At 43.1% G+C, this 14,051-nt stretch overlaps 1 protein-coding gene across 7 annotated transcripts in view; it reads right to left on the reverse strand.

Moving 5' to 3' along the window:
• Nucleotides 1-332: 332 nt before the first annotated feature.
• pacsin2 (protein kinase C and casein kinase substrate in neurons 2) overlaps nucleotides 333-14,051 on the reverse strand; it is a 28,748-nt gene continuing 15,029 nt past the window's right edge. For 3 of the 7 annotated variants that reach the window (XM_042078686.1, XM_042078687.1, XM_042078688.1), the window contains exons 5-12: nucleotides 12,259-12,414; nucleotides 11,801-11,976; nucleotides 11,271-11,391; nucleotides 9,141-9,203; nucleotides 8,014-8,132; nucleotides 4,903-5,040; nucleotides 3,203-3,396; nucleotides 333-2,924 (exon numbers count right to left, since the gene is read on the reverse strand). In XM_042078686.1, coding sequence (XP_041934620.1) covers nucleotides 2,812-2,924; nucleotides 3,203-3,396; nucleotides 4,903-5,040; nucleotides 8,014-8,132; nucleotides 9,141-9,203; nucleotides 11,271-11,391; nucleotides 11,801-11,976; nucleotides 12,259-12,414 — 1,080 coding nt within the window. In that variant the 3' untranslated portion in view covers nucleotides 333-2,811. Of the gene's footprint in view, nucleotides 2,925-3,202; nucleotides 3,397-4,902; nucleotides 5,041-8,013; nucleotides 8,133-9,140; nucleotides 9,204-9,691; nucleotides 9,740-11,270; nucleotides 11,392-11,800; nucleotides 11,977-12,258; nucleotides 12,415-14,051 lie in introns of all 7 variants that reach the window. The other 4 variants (XM_042078689.1, XM_042078690.1, XM_042078691.1 and 1 more) reach the window with 4 other exon arrangements.

The following is a 14,051-nucleotide window of genomic DNA, read 5'->3' on the forward strand; positions in this document are numbered from 1 at the left end:
GTGCGTGTGGGCTAAAACGTTCCTTGCGCTCGACAAAAAATCCCCTATTTGAAATAAGCTATATATATATATAAGCTAGACCCTACATGAAATAAGCATTAACTGGCATCGGACTGATAGATTATCTGATCGATACTGATTTTTTTTACTTAAATATTTTTTCTCATCTGATAAAATAATATTTTATGTATTTTGACAGATAGCCAAATCAGGATTGCAATAAAAAAACAGTTAGGCTCTGAGGCACACATCCCACCTCCTAATGACGTCATGTTAAGACTTACACCAGGCAACTCCACCCTACTTGAAAGCAAATATAGATAGGCAACCACTGACTTTCTTGATTTGTTTTATTTTTCGCCACAGCCACATTGTGGAACATGTTTACAAAATGCACGCATTGTGGAGAGGACCATGAGTCCTCCAATGCATAGCACATTTCTATTCTCACTTCCCCGGATATAGCAATCAATTCATTTTACTTTCAATATAACATTGCCTTGGACTATTAGGCTACTACTTTTGTGGTGCATTTCCATTAATGCACTTGTAGCCTACTGCAGTCAAGGCTTGTGTGGTGAATTTAACAATACATACATGTGAAAGTGTCAACATCATTTAAGATTCCATACGAAAACATTTTTGTAGTTGTGGAGCACAACAGTCCAATCTGTCTGTTTTAGTAACTTTCAACAAAAATAACGGGGCAACACTGTTATTACTTGTTATGTTTTGATCCATATTTCTGGGAGTTCATAAAAGCCTAAAACAATTTCAGCCCTATTTATCCAAAGCTGTGTAGCAAGTCTTGAGCAAAAAGCAAAAATGCTTTGAAGCCCACAATATAAAAGGTAAAAAAAAAAAACTTCATAAACTGAAGTGTGTGGTAAATTAAGTTTTATTTAATAACTTCTGTATATCAATTAAGGCGGTATTTTATGGAGGCCAAATCACACCAGTCAGGCAGTCCAAGTATCATGTATTTCTCCCAGACTAACAATATAGATTTTTTTGTCATTTTGTTTCACCTTCATAAGTTATCAGGCAAAAACAAAATGAGGAACAAAACAAGCAAAATCATATATACAAAAATGTTACAAAACAACAAATTCATTTGACCGCAGCAATAAAATATTCAATTACTATACAGACAGATTTAAGGACAAACAAGGGAAAATAAATCACAGCATTCATCCATCAGAGACAGCTCTTAAAGGCAGCTGATAAATTAACAGTCTTCCATTTCAAACTAAAAGTCTTGTTTCTATTTTTCAATGCAATTTTTTTGTTCATAAAGGTCTTTTGCTATTTACATGCAGGGAGAATACAACACAACATGACTTCTGTTGAGGATCAACTGGTAGCCAAAGGCTAATCATCTTTGACACGTGTGTGGCATATTGCTAACACTAACTGTATGAGGCACAAGTGCGAGCATCCTCCCATAGAATTGTAGGCAAAGTCCAGTGCAGGCTTGGATAAAGTTGATGCTTCAAGTGAATAAAAAAAAAAATGTTTTTATACCCATGCCTGTCTTTTCAACCAAACCTAATGAACATTCAGACAGCAATATATAGCTCAAATCAACCCAGAAAACTATAAACCGCAACTGTGACTAATGTGTGTATATATATATATATATATATATATATATATATATATATATATGCCCTCTGAAAACAGTTCTATTAAGTTAACCAGACTAGCAGGATAGGACTCAAACCCTTCCCTGCTGGCCTACCATCAGACAAAAGAATACAATCAATAGGTGAGAAAGTACAATCAATTGATCGTTTAAATCAGGGCCATGTCCCCAGGCTAAAAATGTGATTTTGTTTGAGTAGTTTCCCATTTACAACTTTCTGAAAACTGCGGTCTGTTAAAATTGAACAAAGTCAATGACAAGTGATATATAGAAATAAAAAATGTGCTCTAACCACTGGGTTGACTATTTACTTCCACTAAATAAGAATGTACAATATCATCCATATCCAAATGTATTTTCCTTAGATTCTGAGTTTTGGCGGATGCTATTTAACATAAAACAGGACAAATGATCCTCCCACAAAGTGGTGTGTATTGTTTTGAGGTACAGTAAGGAATATGGAAGTTTAACTTTTAAACTTAAGAGTTAAGCTTTTCCTCGATGACTTTTCTCCCAACTTCAAGATATACTGTAAAGGCCTAGTTGTGTAAGACAAATTGGATATGCAACAAAACCAAAATACTGAATTTTCAGCATGAAGGAAGTCAGTGGAGACATGAATGATAAAAATACAGACTCTGAAAATAATATAATAAAATCTGAAATGTACAAGGCTTGAATTTGTCAAAGGCATGCATGGCGACATCTATTGGCTCAATTTTTGTCCAGCATCTTCTATGACACAGCGAGTGAGACAGCAAACTTGTAGAGGGCTTATGATGATGCATGTATAATATATTGCTCAACAGTGACTACAGGTGGATTCAGTGAGTAATTTTCAGCAATTTTTCCCCAAATGGCTTTAGTCGAAGTTTCAGTGATTTGTTTTGTTGATATTTGTTGACGGAGTTTGTGAGTTGTTTGCAAGTTAGGATACCTGGTGATGTATGATAAGAGACTCGGCAACCACACCAGAGATGACTTTGTATAATTTGGCGTCTCCTTGCTTTCCAATGCAGCATATTCAGTCCACATCCCACCAGGTGGGGGCACTAGTGAGCAGTCCTCAGATTTGTATTTGACTCCTACTCTTTCCATTTTACACATACAATTCTCTCTCTCTCTCCCTCTCTCTCTCCTCTCCTTCATCCTTTGTGTCTGCCTCACTACTGGATGTCCTCCACATAGTTGGCTGGGTAGAGACCCATAGTGCCGTCCTTCAGTCGCCCTTTGCACCAGCCCTGGTCATCTTCCTCGCCAATCTTAATGAATTCATCCCCTGAGAGAGGGAGAAAGAGAGGAAGAAAGAGAGGGAGATAGAGAGAAAGAGAGAGAAAAGAAAACGAAAGAAAGAAAAAGAATGAAACAAAGGAAAGGGAGTGTTATGGTCATATCATGAAAACATTTATTTGTAAACAGCAAGAAGCTTTAAATAAATGCAATAGATATATATATATATATATATAGACTATAATTCACTGCACTAGAACGTCCCAAGGCTACACTTAAGATCAAGAACTGGACTTGAATAAAGTGCTGGCAGGATGTGGACAGTACCTGCTTTGAAGCTCAGCTCATCCTGCTCCTGGCCCTCGTAGTCATAGAGTGCCTTCACCGGCACCGAGACGGCTGGAGAGACAGGCTCATCCTCGAATGGGTTGCCGTTACCGTTGGCGTCAGCGGCATCACCAGCAAAGGGATTCCCTGTCTCCTCGTCCGACCAGTCCTGGGTTTTATCCACGCTGCTGGCACTGTCACGGTCACAGAACCAATACACGGTCAAGCTCACAAAACATCCCCGTCACCTTACACCACAATCCCTCTTTTTTTTTTTTTAAAGTGGGTTCTGACACAGCAGATCAGCGGTCAGTTATTGGACATCCAGCATGCCAGGCAAGAGTAGCAGGAACCAGGAAATAAAAAAGGAGTTAGACAGGAGCGTGACGGACAAAACAAAAAACACCTTCAGGATAAAACACAACACACACACACAACACACAAACACACAGCACAGAGAGACTGCTCTAAATCCCCCCTCGCACAGTGAATTCCCCTCAGCCTTTGCGCCAATGTCACGCCAGCTATAATGATGCTGTTTGCGAGGGGATTTAGGAGTCGTGTTATTACCACAAACAAAGCTGAACAGGACCACAGACATACATCATGATGTAAATAATGACACACACATAGACACACATACACACACAGCCCACGCCATATCCCATGAGCACCTGGAGTTCCGAGAGACAGGTTCACCACCACCAGCAGAGGGCAGCAGCTCCAAACCAGTCCCCATGGAGACAACACACACACAGTATACACACACACACACACACACACACACACATACGACACTTAACACAGTAAATGCCTTGTTGCAGTTGGACCCGCCAGGCTGAGGACACCCACCTCCAATACAGATGAGCTTCATCACACTTTGGGGTCTGTGTCTCTCTAACACAGTCTATGTACTAGGCTGCACCTATCCAACAACCCCTCCCCCTTCTAACACTCTGGCTCTCTCTCTCTCTCTCTTCCCCTTGGTAAATATTTGGGATTTCCACTGGAGTCAAAAATCTGAGATGGAAATTAGGCATGGACTCACATTCGACTCTGTATTTAGAACAGTCCTATCTACTGTCAGAGATGACAGATGGCTAATGTATACTGTAGTGTGCTTGTTGGAACATCTGTGTGTGTGTGTGTGTGTGTGTGTGTGTGTGTGTGTGTGTGTGTGTGTGTGTGTGTGTGTGTGTGTGTGTGTGTGTGTCTAAGGAAAACACCCTATGCCTAGCAGGTCAGACTGAACAGAAGCAAGGCTGGACACACACAGACCACTCTGCAAGATGAAACAGTTAGGTGGTTGAAGGATAACACACACACAAAGGTGTGTGTGTGTGTGTGTGTGTGTGTGTGTGTGTGTGCGCGCGCGTGTGTGTGCGTGCGTGCGTGCATGTGTGGGTGTGTACACAGGAGGCAGATAGATGAACAAGATGGAGGGGATGTGAGTGTGTACTCGTTTGCTGAACGCCCATGCAGAGAAACATACAGCAACCTGATGAAAAAAGGGGATGAAAATAAAACTTAACAGGGACCACGAAGAAAGACCAACCAAGTGAGGAGGGGAAAAAAAAGAGCCACAGAAGAAACACAAAACACACAGGAAAAAATGGAGGGGAAAGAAAAAGAGCTATGCAAGGAAGGACACAAGTGGCGAAGAAGTGCAGCGACTGCACGACAGTTGTCTGTTCACCAACGTTTTGGTGGCAACTTGGTCTTTTTTGACAGTGACTGTCGGGCTGCTGTTGGGCTGTTCCTGGGGCGATTCTTCCTCATCCTCGTCATCCTCAAATGGATTCGCGCCCACAGGCTCTGTGCTACGAGGCACAGCGAGGCTAACAACATGGAAAGAGACAGGATGGTGACACACACATACACCTATTGTTACACTTTTCAGACTCACAGGTAAGACGTGGAATACCATATAACAGTGAGGGATTACTGGACATGGTAGCCATTGTGACACACAAAAACGTGGAACAATCACATGGCACTTGTCAGCAACAGAACACACCACTTTGACCAATGTCGGAACGGAATGGCCACTGTGGAAAGCTATTATGACTCGCTTTCAAATCAGCCAATGAGGGTTAGAGTGACATCTTCGACCAATGAGAGATGACTGTGGAGAGCATCAATGAACACATGCAGGCCAGTATTTACATTACTACGGGGTGCTCCTATAGCTAACAAATTCACAGTCAGAACATTTACACAACAAACAATATAACAAGACAACCTGCAAAAACAAAACAATGAGGATTTAATGCAAATTAAACAAACCCTGTCAGAGCATCAGGCAAATAATAATGAAGGAAATGAAGGAAAAAGATGAATTTTGAATAGAAGCACAGAGGTTTTCGTTCAGTGCTGTGTACGATAGTGACTGTAAATGTCATTATGTTGCTGTTGTTCTGACACTCCTACGTCCTAATCTCACATCCTATCTGCCGAACCCATGCCCTGCCCCACCCCACCCCGCTCACAAAACAGATAAATAAAAAATGAAATAAAAATATTCATCCATCACCCATGCTCCTCCATGTCCCTTACATGTGTGTTGTGCGAGGGAGAATGTTTAGAACACTCAGGGGTCAGAGGTCAGGTGGGTTGGGAGATGGCTGACATTCCTCCAGTGTACTCCTGGGACTGCATGTGCTCATCCGCACGGACGACACGCACGCACGCACGCACGCACGCACGCACGCACGCACGCACGCACACGCGGCTGTAACTGTGTGCATTATGCAACGCTGAAACAGTCACCTGGAGCATAACCCAACATGAAAGCAGCTATTAAGACAAAGACTGGGATTCATCTTTGACCCTGATACACCATATATCTGGAACAGATCATATATCTGGGCTTTCCTGGAACCCATGATGGATACAGGACTGGCTGTACTCTTCTGCAAATAGCTGAACACTAACAAAAAAAGGTGGTCTCAAATGGGGATTACACTGGGGATTCTCTGGGTCCAAAAAAGGTTTTAGCAGATCCCCACCCTTTTCAAGGACAGCAAGGAGGTGCTATTTTCACACTTTTTTACTGTGAAGTCCGCCCCCCCCCCCCCCCCCCCCTCCAGGTAGCAGGCTAGCCTTAAATAAGTCTCTGCGCTTGCTTACAGAAGAACTGTGTGACTAAACATTCTTTCTCTCTGTTTAGATTCTGAGGGTGAGATTCGGAACACAGTTTAGACGATGCTCCGAACGTTCCAGGATTCCAGGAGATGCTCGAACGTTCCAGGAGAGTGAGTTTTCGAGAGCTGTCTCACCCTGAGCGCCTGGAGCAGACCTCCATAGTTTGGAGTACTGAGGGCGGGGTGAAGAACACTGGGAGCGGTCCAGCGGGTTTTTCGGACTCAGACGGCCGTCTTCTGATAGTTACCACGGTTAGTCAGTTTTCCCTGCCCAACTCTGACGCCTCTGCATAGTGTCACTTACTATTTTAGGAGAAATTAGTGACCATGATGATGCCAAAGGAACACACCATCTAACAAACTATAAATAAAGAGGGATGAATCATGAATCTAGGACTGTTTCCCTGTTTAGAATGCATTGTGTGCCTTCATGTGTCCACTGCATGCTTCTGTGTGTGTGTGTACATATGTGTGTTTGTCTTAGCAACATGCCTCTTGAAGATGTTTACAGTGGCTCCAGAGCGAGGCCTGCTTTGTGGCGTGTGTGTGTGTGTGTGTGGGCTGTTGTGGATTCATGTTGATGGTCAGCTGAGACTTCGGTGTAGTAGAGTGGAAACTTTGGGCTGTCTGGTCACAGGGCCAGGAAAGTGAGTGAGTGAGCATGTGTGTGCGTGCGTGCGTGCGTGCGTGCGTGAGAATGAGGAGTGACCCAGAGCAGGTCACATTCTTCCATTTTTTTAGTCTTTTCATGTAGTCAATTCTTCTATTGCAGAATAGAATGTGTTTTCTACACAACTACCTGTTGCTCAGTCCATCATCTACATGCAGATTCTCCACCTTATTGCTATGATGAACTGTTCAATGCTTCACTTAAGGGAAGAGGAGAGATAGACTTCTCTGCATAGTCTGTCTGCCTCTTCACCCCCTCCATGTCTGTCCACTAGCCACTTTTACCATTGTCTTTCTGCCTCATTGTTTGCGTGCTATATTAGCACATATGCATAACCCCTCCCTCCATGCTAGAGCCGAACTGTGGCCACACTTATACCTTAAAATAGTTAAATATATAGATATATAGACTCTACCTTACTTTATTTCTGCATTGTTGCACTGTTGGACTTACTCATTTGCACTATCACCATGACCACCATCACCATTGCACTATCACCATGACACTCATTCACACAGAGCACCTTACCTTACCTTACTATGCACAGAGAATCACAGGCTCAGTCCCTGCCTCAGTCATTGCAAGCGCCTCTGATTGATTAAATCACCACTATGTGGATACTATTTTTTAGAATTGATTTAGATTAAGTGTTAGTTAGTACAATTTGTATTTTAGTATATTTAGCATATTCTTTATCTTCTACTGTCCTTATTGCTTAGTTGTGTTTTTTATATTATATACTTTAATTACTCTTTCTGCTGTCAAAGAATGTGTTTGTGTTGTCTGTATGCTGCTGAGACCTTGAATTTCCCCTGGGGATCAATAAAGTATCTATCTAACTACAACACGGTAAAAATGTATTTAGAAAACAGAAGTGATATTGTAGGTAATTGTGTATGTGCATTTGGCTGTGCAGATAGTGGCTCAGGTCAGGTGCATACTGCTATATGCTCAGGTATGTTCAGGTGTGCACGATTGTTCTCAGGTGTGAGGTTTACCTGCTGCTGCTCTTGGCTGGCTGATCTCCTGTTTGGCTGATACCCGTGAGCATCACACCCTCACCCGGCTTTTTCTTGTCTCTGCGACTCAGCGTGCGGTTCATGTCTATGGACCACTCCTACAACACACACACATACACACACACCAGAAGCATTAGTCTCTCCTCCTAGAACACACACACACACACACACACACACACACACACACGCACACGCACAAGTACAGAAAAAGGCACAGAAAGTTTGCCGTGGTCAAAACCAACACCAGCATGTGCAGGTAGTTCCTCTTGGGGACTAAAATTAAAACAGGCGATGCAAGGTTTCATGTTCAGTGTGAGTGTGGGTACTTTGAGCCAAAATGAATCTGCTGGCTGGCTAAGCTGATGTGGGTCTACTATAGTCAATCACACTTCATGCACATCACACACACACACACTGTGCCTTTACAAACATACACACACCAAAAAAAAAGAAAAAAAATCACCTGCTCTAAGTTTGGTTATAAGTAAACACCCACAAAGAGCCAGTGCACAAGAAGTGAGATTTCAGACAGCTTTCAAACGTGCTTCCACACACACACAAATCCGAGCGATTCTGCACAGTGATTTAATATGTGCAGCCCAACTGGAGCGTCCAGCATCCCATACCCACCATTCAGCTCCCCACCACCACCAGCACAACCACCACCAGCACCTTGAAGCAATAAGTGCCCTGACCAGCACGGCCTACACTGCATTAGTGAAGAGGGCCATGCATGCAGACAGCCCGTACGCACAACATTATGAGGCATCTAAATACCGATCCGCACCCTATGGAACTAAAAGGCAGAAATAAATATTTATTTGTTATTGATAGGTGCTTATGTATTATCTTAAGCATCTAAATGTATAAATAAATAAATAATAATAATTTAAAAAAAAAACGACTATTGGTCTCTCAGAACACATCATACTACCACCAGAGGTCATAGGGTTAATTGCCAGGACAACAACTCAGGCAGGGTTACTGTGACATCACAAGGTCAGGAGGTCACACCTCAGGCATCATGTGACATGCCGCAGGGCCAGAGAGAGTGCTGATCAGAGAACAGTGGTGCGGTGCCGGGTTGCGAGCCCGCCGGGCCTAACCTTCAGAAACGAAGGCCCGAAGGTCAGGACTGACCCCGTGTCAGCGCCAAGACTTTTCCAGGACTGAAGGGGGGGGTGGAAGAGCCCAGAGTTCAGAGGGATGTGGAGGAGGAGGATGAGGAAGATGAGGGGGAAAAAGACAGGTAGACCCATACACAGAAAAGGAAAGAGAAAGTAAGGGGGGGAATTCAATCAATCCAAGTAATCAAAAGCCATTCAAAAATAAATGACAGTTGGATTGAGTTGCTTGATTGAATGTCCCTTGGAAATGAATGCACACAAACGCAACACATGCACACCACACACACTTAACCCAACCAATGATGTCTGTTTGTACTGATCTCATAACAGTTCTAATATCAGGAAGCATCTGTGGCCTCTCTATGACAATAGTCTCTCTAATTTGACTGCATTCCCTTGAGGCATAGCTCTCTAACAACACACACACGCGCACACGCACACACTCACACACACGCACACGCACACGCACAGAGAGACAGAGCAAGAGAGCTGTGTGAACCCGCCAACCACTGTGAGGGAGCAGAACTCACTCTAAAGGACTTTCTCTTACTAAGGCGTGTGCAGGGAGTCTCCATGTTCTGTCAAAATCGGATTCAAGGAAGGAGGGGTGGGGTGGGGGGGTCCAGAGGAAACCCCAGGGGGGTAAGTGGGTGGGGGGTAGGGGGGTTGAGGGGTATGGAGGGGTTGTTAAAAACAGAACAGAACAGGAACACAATGCAAAACTGTAGTTCCACCGGTGCACTCTGCCTCGTGTGGACAGTGAAGAAAGCACAGCTGGGAGAATGTGTGCGTCTGCTGATCAACAGTGTGGTGGCATTATTACAAGCTTCCAATCACTACAAAGCATTCAATCACATTTATCAAGCAAGACATCATTAGACAATACATTAAGATAGAAACATCTCTTTTGATCTCTTCCGACAATCTCCTTCACCAAAATTTCACCCAGTGATTTTTGTATGTTTGTTTTTGTATGTACGTATGTATGTATGTATGTATGTATGCATATGCATACATATACATCCACATACATCCACACACACACGCTCTCTTAATGATCAAGTTAACTGAACGCAATGTAGTCTTTCTATTATTACTACACATGAGCTTGATATACTGTACACTTGCTATATAAGAAATGCTGACTTTGGTTTCCAGTAGTGCTTGCTTTAAATCCTCTACAAACATGTCCCAATGTCACGGAACAGAACCTGACAGTCTGGATGCTCCATCGGGTCCCAATGCTGATATAGGGCCAAGGGCAGAGTATCAGTAGAGGATCAGCAGCTCATGGGACAACCCACGTGTGTAAAACATGCTAAACTTCCCTTACACTATGCGCTGGTATAGATAGTATCTTTAGTCTCGGTTTACTGGGTGTGTGTGTGTGTGGGGGGGGGGGGGGTGGATGGGTCGTGGGGGGGTCAGCGTGTTCTTGGTTGACTGCATTTGTGTTTAATTATATAATTTTATCTGTGATCATGGATATGTACACAACACTGCCTTCAGATGTATTTACATGATGCGCGCGCATGTGTGTGTGTGTGTGTGCGCACCATGAGTGTCCATGTGTGTGAATGCTCAGCTCGGCACAGTGTGTGTGTGTGTGTGTGTGACAGGTGAGTGAGTGGATGCATGAACAAACCTGAAAGACAGGTTCTCTCCATCTTACCCTGGCTCCATTTCCAGATAAATATGCATAATTTACATGGCATAACAAGCAGCTATTCTCACGGGGTTGAACAACTCTAGTCATAAATGCTGCAAATATGACACAACTCATCGCCTCCTAGAAAGTGGAAGTCCCAGAGGACTAGATGAGTCAAGCTTGGTCAAGCCCTACACTCCAGCCCGGTTCTCATTGCCCACTGCGTGCCAGTCTAAGTGCCCTCACTAGCTTTTTGAGGAGATGGATCAAGAAATACGGGATTTGAGCTCCGCTACTTTAAGATTTTGATTCTTTAATGAATGAACTTAAGGAACCATTTTAAATGCCGGTCGAATGCTAATTCTAGATCTATCTGGTATAGTTCTGGAACAGCTTGAACAATGAAAGGCTTTTATTCCTTAAAGGACTGGACTGGACTGGACTGCCAGTGGGTGGCGTACCTCAAACTGGGGCCAATTCATGTGCATGCCCGGCCCGTGGTTGTTGCGGAACCACTTGAGGTCTTCCTCGGCATCAGCCGACTTGACCGTGTCCTCCAGTGTGTGGTAGACTGTCTGGAACCTGGAAAGTACAGGAGAGAGCTTAACAGTGTGTGTGTGTGTGTGTGTGTGTGTGTGTGTGTGTGTGTGTGTGTGTAATTATGTGCTTGTGTGTTTGCCGATTTACACACCATTGTGGTATTATTTAAACTAAGGAGAGCTTAACTGTGTGTGTGTGTGTGTGTGTGTGTGTTTATTTTTTTTCATTTATGTGCTTGTGTGTTTGTCCATTTAAACACCATTGTGTTATTATTTATCAGTTTATGGCCAATACACACATAGTCTAACGATGGGATCTTTTCTCTTAGGAGAATATACTTGCAGGCCTACATGTGCATGTACGTATGTCTACCTCAGTTCTGCCTAGCTTGTGTGTCTTTCTCTCTTTTTGTGTGTCTGTGTCTGTGTGTGTGTGTGTGCGCGCCTCTCACTTGTGGTTACTGGAGAGGTCCAGGTGCTGCTTGACATCAAGCAGCAGCTCTTTAAAGAAGCTGATGCGCTTCTCTTCAAACTGCTGCCACTGCTCAAACACCTGCTCCATGTTCTCCATGTACTGAGGCGTCACCTTGTCCAGCTCCTCCAGGGACTTCTCATAACGCTCCTTAGTCTGGGGGTAGCACACACACACACACACACACACACACACACACACACACACGGACACAGACACAGACACACAGATATCATTCATAGATGCAGACAGGACTATGCAAACATGCCGCAAATCCCACATGTACACATCTGAGACAAAAAGAAGGGGACTGTGGTGGAGAGGTGGTTAACAAAAACTGAAAGTCAATGTAACTAAATCAAACAGACGCAGGTGCAACCACACCCCCACACACACACCCCCACAGATAAACAAACACAGATACATAAACACACATACCTTCTGAACATCCTGCTGGCACTTCTCCACCTTCTCCTGAAGCTTCTTGGTGGCGTCGGGGTTGGAGTTGCTCTCCAGCTTGCTGTTGTTCTCTCGGCTGGTGGCCAGCTTCTCCTCCTTACAGGCCGCATGGTACGCCTTCTTCATCGTGTCCACCTACACGAGACCGCACCATCATCAACATTACTATCCCTCTGCACTGTCATTAGCAGGAGTGCTAATTTCACCACTATCACCTCCCACTCCTTCATCATCATCATCATCATCATCATCATCCTCCTCCTCCTCCTCCTCCCCCAGGGTTATCAGCATGAGTGCTCTTTCACTCCATCACACAGGACTGTTTCTTTTTCCAACCACTCTTCATCACCATCACCACCTTTTTAACCAAAGAAACTGCACTTAAATAACTGGTTGGGCCACCCCAACACACTTGCAAACACACACAGAGTCAAGGGCCTTTTCAATACACTTTTTTTCTCTATCAAATCATCTGAAACGGACAAAAAGGGTCATGCACCTACCTTTGTACCTCTTGAATTTCCCCTGGGAATCAATAAAGTATCTATCTATCTATCTATCTATCTATCTATCTATCTATCTATCTATCTATCTATCTATCTATCTATCTATCTATCTATCTGTCTATCTATCTGTCTATCTATCTGTCTATCTATCTATCTTTGAGAATAACATTACATAATGCTATAGAAGGGCTTGGGTGTGCATTGCCAATGTCAGACATGCTCCGTGCACCTCCTCTGTACATACCTCCGTCTCCGTACATATCAGTGTAGCAACAAAATGATTTTGATTTGATTGAGTGTCTTTTTTATTCAATGTATTTAATTTTTTATTTTTTTTTTTATTTTGAAGTAATCCAAAAGTATTCAGATTACATTACCGGTACATTATTTTTGTAATCCAATGCATTATGTTACGGATTACAAAAATTGGTGTGTAGTCTGTACTCAGTTATAGATTACATTTCAAAGTAATCTGACCCAACACTGATAAAACATGCATGCATACGCTTCTCAGCAGTCACACTAACAAAGGGAGTTAATTCTGTAAATAACCAATGAGACATCGTTAAAGCCATGCTGCACCTCCCTGACAATGACTCAGGAGAGGACAGGAAAGGAACGCAATGTCAGTGCAGTCACTGCCATAACCGCTGTTACTGATCATCAGAGGAGCCCAATAAAAACAACATCCATTATCTGCTGAAAGCCCTGTCTAATAATATTAGACATGACAAACAGCCATATAACCTCAGGCAGCAGATTGCATCCACACTGACGGTATGCCTCTCTGCATCCATCACAGATGTGAGAGAGAAGAGAAAATATTCAGAGGCAGTACAACACAATTTAAGCCTTTTGAAGAATACGTTTTTTTTTTGTTTTATACTTCAGAAGTCCAGAAGTCATGGTGGAATTATACCAAATGATCTGACTTTTTTGTTAAGTCAAGTCACATTTATTTATATTGCACATTTTTGTATGCACAGAGTGCAATCCAAAGCCCTCCACATACAGACAAATAAACTGACAAATGAACAAATTGACAAATATAGAAACAAAATGCTGGACGAAGCGACGTGATTCGCACATTAAGACAGAAAACAAAAAAAAAATTAAGGTAAAAAGTTAAGCTACCATCACAGCTGTATAGTGAGTATGCATATGCTGTCTACATGGCTCTGGTTGCCATCAAATAAGTTAAGAATAAATAACTAAGCTTAAGCATCAGGTGTTCCTGTAGTCACAGTAGTTTGTTTGTACTAGAGT

This window comes from Alosa sapidissima, chromosome 22, assembly GCF_018492685.1.
Source record: "Alosa sapidissima isolate fAloSap1 chromosome 22, fAloSap1.pri, whole genome shotgun sequence".
Classification (NCBI taxonomy): domain Eukaryota; kingdom Metazoa; phylum Chordata; class Actinopteri; order Clupeiformes; family Clupeidae; genus Alosa; species Alosa sapidissima.